The 10273-nt window shown below is 41.0% G+C and overlaps 1 protein-coding gene across 1 annotated transcript; it reads right to left on the bottom strand.

The window, feature by feature from the left end:
* Window positions 1–1934: 1934 nt before the first annotated feature.
* Window positions 1935–2522, bottom strand: LOC138901692 (uncharacterized). Its single transcript, XM_070189473.1, has one exon. The coding sequence runs from the start codon at window positions 2520–2522 to the stop codon at window positions 1935–1937; it is 588 nt and encodes a 195-aa protein (XP_070045574.1).
* Window positions 2523–10273: the final 7751 nt, after the last annotated feature.

The raw sequence follows: 10273 nt of genomic DNA, 5'->3' as shown, positions 1-10273 counted from the left end.
TCCTTGACTTCCACCACAAATGACGATTCAGCCCTATTTTTCACAATCACCCCTCCTTCACTAGAGTCCGCATGACGATCTCCCAAACTAGCCAACTGATGAACCTCCTTGGCCAACAGCCTTTGACATACCTCCAAGTGAGCCAAACTACCCATAGATTTCCGTCTAAGAGCATCCTCCACAACATTAGCCTTCCCCAGATGATATAAGATATTGATGTCGTAATCCTTGAGTAACTCAAGCCATCTTCTCTGCCTCAGATTCAATTCCTTCATTTTGAAAATATATTGAAGACTCTTATGGTCTGTGAATACATCCACATGGACCCCATACAAATGACACCAAATCTTCAATGCAAATACCACCACCGCAAGCTCTAAGTCATGTGTTGGATAGGTCTTTTCATGATTCTTGAGTTGCCTAGGAGCATAAGCTATCACCTTGCCATGTTGCATTAATACACACCTAAGTCTGATCCTTGAAGCATCACAATATACCACAAACCCATCTGTACCATCCAGTAGAGTCAACACTAGTGTCGTAGTCAATCTCAATTTCAACTCCTGGAAGCTCATTTCACAAGCATCTAACCATTGGAACTTAACCGCCTTCTGCGTAAATTTAGTCAACGGAGAGGCAAGAGTAAATAACCCCTCCAATAACTTCCTGTAATATCCTATTAAGCCCAAGAAACTGCGAATCTCTATTGGGGTAGTAGGTCTAGCACAATTCTTCACAACTGCAAGCTTCAGAGGATCAACCTCAATTGCTTCCCTGGAGATGACATGACCCAAGAACGTGACAGATTCAAGCCAAAATTCACATTTCGAAAACTTTGCATATAACTAGTGCTGATACAGGGTTTGTAAAACTGCCCTAAGATGATCGGCATGGTTCTCTCAACTTTGCGAATATACAAGGATATCTTCAATAAACACTATCACAAAGAAGTCAAGAAAAGTCTTGAAGATTCGGTTCATAAGATCCATGAAAGCTACTGGGGCATTTGTTAGCCCAAAAGATATTACCAGAAATTAATAGTGCCCATACCGGGTCCTGAAAGTTGTTTTGGGAATATCCTGCTCCCTGATCTTCAATTGGTGATACTCGGATCTTAAATCAATCTTGGAGAAGTACTTAACACCCTACAATTGATCAAACAAGTCATCTATCCTTGGCAGTGGGTACTTATTTTTGAGTGGAACCTTGTTTAGCTACCGATAGCCAATACACATTCTCAGTGACCTATCTTTATTTCTTACAAAAAGGACCACTACGCCCCAAGGCGACACACTCGGCCGGATGAAGCCCTTCTCTAACAAATCCCTCAATTGTTACTTTAGCTCCTTCAATTCTGCTGGTGCCATTTTGTATGGCAGAATAGATAGAGGTTGCGTGCCAGGCATCACATCAATCCCAAAATCAATCTCCCCGTCTAATGGGATCTGAAGGAGCTCATCCAGAAAGACCTACAGAAAAGGCATGGACTCAAGTGTAGGTGCCTCAACATCGGTGTCTGTAACCCGGACCAAATGGTAAATACACCCTTTGTTAATCATCTTTGTGGCCTTTAGGTAAGAAATAAACCTACCCTTCGGCATCACATCCTCCCCCTTCCATTCAATCAATGATTCATTTGAAAATTCAAACCTAACGGCTCTGGTTCGACCGTCAAGCTTGGCAAAACATGAATAAAGCCAATCCATCCCCATCATTATATAAAAATCAATCATCCCCAATTCAATGAGATCAGCCATGGTTTCCCGACCACGCACTGTGACAACACAATCCCTATAAATCCGCGCGTCCACAATTTACTCACCAACCGGAGTAGATATAGAGAATGGCTCATGAAGTTATTCCGGTTCTATCCCAAATTCCATAGCAACATAGGGAGTGACATATGACAAAGTGGAACCGGGATTAATAAGAGCTTACACGTCATGAGATTGGACAGCCAATATACCTGTGACAACTTCTGGAGAAGCCTCTGAACTCCGGCGGCTCTGCATAGCATATAAACGGCTGGGTCTTCCCAAACTCTGTATACCACCCCTAGCTGAACCATGCCCTGGAGGAGGTGTTGCGGATGTAGTAGCTGAAGTACTGATTGGTCGTGCCGTACTCCTGCCCACACCTTGGCGGGACGAACGACAATCCCTCTGAATGTGACCCCTCAATCCGCACCCATACCATATGAGTAGGTCCATGTAGCAGATTCCCAGGTGCATCTTTTGCACACCTAGGGCATGGGGTCCTATGCTGCTGCTAGAATCTCCCACCAGGTCGATCCTACTGGTAGGATCCCCTGTTGACCTGATCGAGCTTAAAATGACTCTGCTGCTGCTGACTGGGCCTTGACGTCGGTGGGATGGCCCTAACAACCCTCCCCTAAATGCTAGCCTACCATCACCACCACCCAAAGAACCTCCAAGATTGCCCGCAGACCGGGCCTTGCTGCTACTTTCTCGCTTCATCCTATTCTTCAATTTACGGTTCTTTGTAGCTTGAGAAAATGCCATCATCTTCCCATAGTTCATATCATAATTTAAGGCAGATGTAGCGGCCTCATTAATAACTAAGGGGCTAAGGCCCTATACAAACCGGCACACTCTCGCCTCCATAGTGGGCAGCATGTATACAACATACTTGGATAGGCGCGTGAATCTCATATGGTACTCCTATACACTCAAGATACCTTTCGTTAGGCTTTCAAACTCAACGGCACACGCTGCCTTAGTCTCGGCAGACAAGAAATGATCAATGAAAGCATCAGTGAACTCATTCCACCTCGCCGGAGGGATCCCTTCCTCACGGGACTTCTCCCATAATTCAAACCAAGAATATGCCACCTCCTTCAGGTGGTAGGAAGCCAACTCCACTGCTTCTTTCTTAGTAGCACGCATAACTCGAAGTGTCTTGTGCATCTCATCAATAAAGTCCTGGGGGTCTTCCTCGAGATTAGTACTCGTGAACACTAGAGGATCTAACTGAAGAAACTTGTTCACCCTGAAACTAGCAGATTCCCCTGGCTGACTGAAGAAGTAGGCTCAACATTTGATCTCTAGGCCTGAGAAGCCACTATCTGAGCCAACATCTGTATGGCTCCCCTAAGATCCCCCTCAGAAACATTGGGACCGAAAGTAGGGGCTGGAGGTGGAACTGGAGTATCGGTTGGAGGGATCGTTTCACCCTCATTAGGTGCAGGAACTTGTGGGGTCTGATCAGGTGTAGTGGAATCAGACGGTGCATAGTCTGGGAAATGTTTTCAACCCTCGGGTGCTCAACCGCATCATCAAGTAAAGAATCAACTGCCCCTCCTGGGGTGGAATTGGCTCTTTGGCCATTTCTTGCTTTCTTCCTAGGTGACATATACTGAAAATTAGAGCAATGCACGGGTTAAAGGAGGAGCAATCTTACAATCAGCTTTATCGCACGATCTAGAACATCAAAGAAAGGTATTATTCCTAAATGCCCAAGTAGCCTCCTAATTATAGATGTGGTCGACAACACACCGATAAGAAGGACTCTACTAGACATGGCTCCGAGACATCCTATGACACTTTAAAACCTTAGGCTCTGATATCAAGTTTGCCATGCCTCGACCTTAGGGAGCGAGACTAGCGCTCAACCAGGATAACCCAGTCAAGAAAGCCTTTATAATGCCTTCTACCCAACTAGCCCATGAATAAACATAAGATACATTTATATCATTAATTAAACACTAAGTGGATTCCATGAACAATGCCAATTCCATTACCATTAGTCACTTCATCTTATGGTCTCAAAATACATACACAATTATAGTTAAAGTGCAACAAGTGATTCAAATATAAAAAGGCTAGTTTAACTTTCCCAACACCCATATAAAACCCACACTGTGTCTACGGAGCCTCTATGGATACAAAGTACTATGATAATGTCGGCAACAAGGCCCCGGCTATACCTCAAAACATAATACACGTGGGACAAAAGATACACGACCCCGAATGAAGTGGGGCTCACCAAATCCACTGAAAAGAGGGTGTACTGCTATCAATAATCAATGCCACCTGCTTTGGAACCACCTGCATCCATTAAAGATACAGTGCCCCCGGCAAAAAAGACGTTAGTACATATGGTTAAAAAGGTTAATCGGACATTAACTTACGTGTAAATAATTTTGATGGTTGTGATAGCTCCGTTGGGTGATTTCAGACTTTGGAATGTGTCTGTATAGTGATTTGGAGGTTCGTAGTTGATTTAGGCTTGAAATGGCGAAAGTTAGAAATTTGAAGTTTTGGAAATTGACAAGTTTCACCAAGAGTTGACTTTATGGTTACCGGACTCGGATTTTTGCTCCATGAGTTGGAGTAGGTCCGTTATGTCATTTATGACTTGTGTGCAAATTTTGAGGTCAATCAAACTTGATTTGATAGGTTTCGGCATCGATTGTAGAAGTTGGAATTTCCTAGTTTTCATTAGGCTTGAATTTAGGTGCGATTCATATTTTGATATTGTTTGATGTGATTTGAGGCCTCGACTAACTTTGTATCGTGTTTTAGGACTTGTTATTATATTTGGTTGAAGTCTCGGGGGCCTCGGGTAGATTTCGGATGGTTATCGGAATGGAATTTGATTTGGAGAAATGGCTAAAATTTTCTGGTGTCCCTGTCTGGTTTTATTGTACGCGATCGCGTGGACCGATTGGCGATCGCGTTGGCTATTTTTGGGCAGTGGAGGTTTTGTTCTATGAGATCGCATAGGCTATCTTTGGCTGTGATCACGTAAGCTTGAGGAAGCAATACATCACGAACGTGTGGGCTAAGCCGCGTTCGCGAAGAGGAAGTGGGGCAACTAGGTTCTGCATAGTTGTTATTCGCGAACACGAAGAAATGTTTGTGATCACGTAGTTCTGTGATGGTTATTCATAGTGTTTGCGTGGGTATATACTCGATCGTGTAAGGTTAGTTTGTGGGATAGCATAGTTGTGCTTCGCGATCACGAAGCATTTTCTGCGTTCGCGATTAAGGACATCTGGGCAGAACTTAAACATTTCAAAAATGAGGGTTTGAGTCATTTTACATAATTTGGTTTTGGATGCTCGGATTGAGGTGACTCTTAAAGAGATTTTGAAGGGAGTGATTGGGGTAAGTGATTATTACTTGGTTTTGGTTAAATTACATGAATATATCTTTGATTTCATCATTTAATTAGTGATTTGGGGTGAAAATTTTGGGAAATATGGAAAAACTTCTTAGGCCAAATTTTGGGGATTTGAACGGGATTTTGGTATCGGATTTGAGTAATTTTTGTATGGTTGGACTCGTGGTTGAATGGGTGTTCAGATTTTATTACTTTTATCGGATTCCTAGATGTGGAACCAAGGGTTGAGTTTTGAGTTGACTTTTTGACTATTGATTCAGAACTTGGCATTTTCATATGAAATTGATTCCTATAGCTTAAGTTGATCGTATCGAATTGTTTGTGTCTAGATTCGAGGCAGTTGGAGGCCATTTCGGAGGTAAGGGCTTGTTGGAGTAGAGTTTTGCATAGTTTGAGGTAAATAACACTTCTAAACTTGGTCCTGAGGGTATGAAACTCAGAAATTCGTGTTATGTGATTAGTGTTGAGGTGACGCGCATGCAAGGTGATGGGCGTGTGGGCGTGCACCGTACTAATTGTGATTTAGTCGATTCTATGGAACTGTGTAGATATCTTATGTGAAAATTATTATTGTACTCTATGTGTTAGAGCACTTGAGCTGTGATTTATGCTAGAAAACATGTTTAGGCTATATGTTGGTACTATTGAGACCCACAGTGGTCGTTCTTTGTTGTTGAGTTATTTGTTTAATTGTTGTTATGTACTCAGTCACATTCATCATTGCATATCTTATCTCAGGCTCCGTTACCGCATATTGTCACATCTTGTATCATTGATTTGGGCTATTTACCATGAGTATTGTGAGCCTGAGAGACTGAAGAGATTGATGACTGAGTGAGGTCGAGGGCCTGTTTGTGAGTGACATTTATGGGATCGGGCTTCACGCCACAACAAACTTTATTGATTCCTGCTGGGATTTGGCTTATTATAGCGCTTGGGCTGGATCTACCCCTCCGGAGTCTGCACACCCACAGTGAGCGCAGTTGCTATTGATTCATTTGCATTGGGCTGGATCTGCCCTGGATTTATTTGCATTGGGTTGGATCTGCCTTGGAATTTTTTGCATTGGGTTGGATCTACCCTGGATTTATTTGCATTTGGGCTGGATCTGCCATGTAAAGTGCTAAGTGATTGAGTGTGATTAATGGAAATTGAGATAGTCGGGTTGAGTATTCCGAGAGTGTGAGTGCAGGGCTTTTATAGTGTTGCATCACATATGATATGCATATTGGCAGGTAAATATAGAGATGTAAACTTGACATATTTTATATGTTCTGAGTTTAATTGTTAAACCTGGAAGCATGCCTAAATTTTTGTACTGTTACCTGGAGATTGTGAATTTTTGAGATATACTATCATATTTTCCGTAAATTTCTGTACTGATAATTTTGTATGTGGGCTATAATATTTGAGTTTGTCACTACTTTCAGTCCAAAGGTTAGAATTGTTACTTATTGAGTTTGTTGTACGCATGCTATACCCTGCACTTCGTGTGTAGATCCAGGTATTTCTGGTCACGACGGTTTCTGATTCTCAGAGTTTGCAGTCATTCGGAGATTATCGAGGTAGTTACCTTGGCGTTCGCAAACCTTGACTCTCCTCCCCTACCCCTCAGTTTACTTATTCGATTTCTATTTTTTTTCTTAGACAGTGTATCAGACTTAGTATTATATAGATGCTCATGTACTCAGTGACACCCTAGTTTTGAAAAACTTCTATATCGAGTTATGGCGGTTTTATTATGTTTTATGAGATCGTTACTTATTTAAACCTAATTTAGTATATTTTAAATTTGAAAGTGTTGGTATGTCTAAGTTGTCGGCTTGCCTAGTATCATTATAGGCGCCATCACGACAGGTCAAATTTTGGGTCATGATAGAGAAAGACAGGGATGCTCAAACATTGTCTTAACGTGTCATCCAGACTGAGGACATGGATGTATTGAGAGATCATTGAGTTGTTCACGTGGGGGTGCAGAGGGTTTTGGCATCTGATTTATAAGTACCAGCTTGAGAAGATTTAATTGGTTGCCTAATCGTCGCGATAGTGGTAGGGTCATGATGTGGATTTGGATTTAAGGGTAGTCGGAGGTATTAGAGACTATGTGGTTCATATGGTATTTCTACTCAGTGAAAGGTACATGTTATCATTTAAGGAACTAGAAGAAGCGAGTTTGACTATCACGGGGATGGATATGCACTTAGTAGATGATTTGAGGTATCTCATGATTGGTGTTGTACGATCTATCAAGGTTAGTATTGTTGATCATCGGATGTTGTGTCCTATGGCTTCGCGCCAAGTGGGGGATTCCACTATCGACGATCAGGTTGCAAGGTCATGTGTTATATCAGCATTGGGTCAGAGAAATATATGTGGTATATTTGTATTACTGCTAAATCTATATTTCATATCAGAGAGGTTAGAGAAGCATCTTCAGATTCACAAAAGGTCTTTTTAGGGTGGGTATCTCGGTTGCAGTATTGTTGGGTTCTTCAAAGGAAATACAGTGATTTATGGTCCTCGAACGATGTGGTTTATGTTAGGATCTCGCACAGCAAGATTTGATTTGGAATCATTATGTACCGATGAGGAGAAGTGTTAACCTGAAGACAAGTCGAGGAAGTGTGTTAGCTTGGTGGTGTTGGGTCAGCATGGTAATAAAGGTACTTGGTTCTTTTTGTATAGTAATGCCTTACCATCATTTTTGTAGTACTACTCTTGGTTTGACGGCTTGCGTGACTTGGTTGACTTAGGAAAGTTCAGTTCTGATAGCTTGGTGGTGGCGTACGGGTCACGAAGAGTTCTTGATAGTGTCGACCACGGCTTGAACTAGATGTCTGCTACCGGCATAAGAAACATGTTGCGTGTTACGATTTTCTCTTGGATGGGGTCACAAGTTTTAGACAACATGGACGATTTCAAATGTTTAGAAGAATGCTAGCATTATTTGGTACCACCTGGGAAGGATGTGCACTCCATAAGGGGCACTATTCTTTGACTTGCGAATGCCTGACTAGTATCACGGTAATCACCTGATTGATCGACCGTTGATGTTCAGATTTTGCTATATGGCACGAAGAAATTATGGAACTACTTATCATGAGATGATCATGTATAAGGTTGATTTTAGCTATGGTTCTTATCGGGCAGGAGAGCTCCACGACTTGTTGATATGATGGATGGTTATGAGTTTTTGTATGTTTCATTCATCATTGGAAGTGTACGAAGGTTCAGAACAAGGTTTAGTTGATATGAGGTTTGTTAGTGGTGTCGGGTTGGTTATCAAGCAACTATTGCGGTCGGAAGTTATTGCTATGAGTATTTAAGTTATGTGGTATATCATGTGATTATGTCTTGATATATGGTTATGGATTGATACAACTTGTTCAGAGTTATGCGGTGCATAGATGCAAGAATCGGGTCATATAATGAGTTTCGGATATTGGGGATTAGGGTTTTAAGGTTTATGGACTAAGGTTGAAGTAAGGATCCTTTGTTAGGTGGTGTTGTCGGGCTTATATGTATTGGGGTAACATGGGATCACCCATGGTTATGTGTACGGTGAGGTTATATGGCAATTTAATGGCTTTAGAACGACTTTTGGCACGTTCGAGGACGAATGTATGTTTAAGTGGAGGAGAATGTAACGACCCGACCGACCGTTTTGAGCTTTAGCGTTCCATTCGGTGGTTTGAGACTTTGAGTAGCTTCATATTATGTATTATGACTTGCGTGTAAGGTTGGTTTCAATTTTCAAGCGGTTGGGGATATATTTGGAAGAATGATTCCCGTTTTAGAAGTTTTAAGTTGGAAGAGTTGACCAAGGTTTGACTTTTGGGTAAACGGACACTGAATCAGGTTTTAATTATTCTAATAAGTTTGTATGATTATTTTGGACATGTTCACAAAGTTTGATTAAATTCCGATGAGTTTTGGATAAGTTTGGATTGTATGGTAATTATTTTCGGTTTCTACAACGATTTGAGCATGAAGGTTACCATATTTAGCAAACGCCTTTTGATTGGTGTTTCGACTAAACCATTATATCTGTATCATAATTTTAGAATTATACCACCTGAAATCATCAATTGTCGACATCGTATGAGGAATTTATGGTCATTTTACTAAGAATTGGGTTGCTAGATGTTTCACATTAATTACAAAATTGCAACTATATTCGTATTTAAAAATTTGCACTGTTTTCAAATATTGAAACCAACATATCTCCTTTATTATAAGGTCAAATGGAGCAATTCAAAAGCCTAACGTGACTGGAAATTTCTAAGGAATCCATTGGAGGCATCAAAAATGAATTTCGAGATTGTTTGCATAAGAAACGAGGCAGAACAGTTGCGTATTTTTTGGCTATTAATGTTGTTGGAGTTTTTCTCATCTTGAAAGTTTGGGATTGGGAGAATTCAAGGATGTTATTTACGTTTCTTCCATGGGCCAAGGTCTAAAACAATAACCTGAGTATTTTTCTTTGATTCATTCCCTTGGTTTAAGCTTTAATCCATGATTTTAATTGAAAACCCACTTAATTTTTTAAATCAAGACCTAGGGTTATGTCCTAAATTTTAAAAATTAAAAATGAGTTAGAGGCGTTTATTTCCTGATTCCTTTTGGAGTCTTGTTCTCCTATATTAGGAGAACAACATACTCGAATTTGGAGAGTTTTGGAGGAGTATTTTGGGAGATATGGGACCCAAGTAGTGTGGGTTGGACTCTTGGGTTATGAACACCCAAGAGCAATATTTTGGCGAATTGGTTAAGCTATTGGACTCCGATTTAGTGGGTTTTCATTCGTGTGAGCTTGTATTAGTTCGGGCTTCGCTTGGGTAAGCTTGGATTCAGAATCCAAGGCAAGCCCAGTGTTGACTTTTATTGACTGTTTGGGGGAAATGTAAAGATCATAGTTTTATTTATTATAATTGATTTCTCTTGTATTGTTTGATGTTATTAAGTCATTTTTGGTTAGATTTGAGCCATGTGGAGGTAAATATTAGGGAAAAAGATATTTGGAGAGTTGAGTTGGCCTAGTTGAGGTAAGTATCTTGCCTAACTTTGTGTGGTGGAAATTACCCCTTAGGATTTGGGTTGATTGTGCTATTTGTGTTATGTGAAAGCC

The sequence above is a fragment of the Nicotiana tomentosiformis genome, chromosome 11 (genome assembly GCF_000390325.3).
Source record: "Nicotiana tomentosiformis chromosome 11, ASM39032v3, whole genome shotgun sequence".
Classification (NCBI taxonomy): Eukaryota; Viridiplantae; Streptophyta; class Magnoliopsida; order Solanales; family Solanaceae; genus Nicotiana; species Nicotiana tomentosiformis.
The sequence above is the reverse complement of the archived record's forward strand: the minus strand, read 5'-3'. Positions and strand labels throughout refer to the sequence as shown.

Coding starts and splice junctions, on each gene's coding strand:
- LOC138901692 (XM_070189473.1), bottom strand. CDS start 2,522: ATGGCATTTTCTCAAGCTACAAAGAACCGTAAATTGAAGAATAGGATG.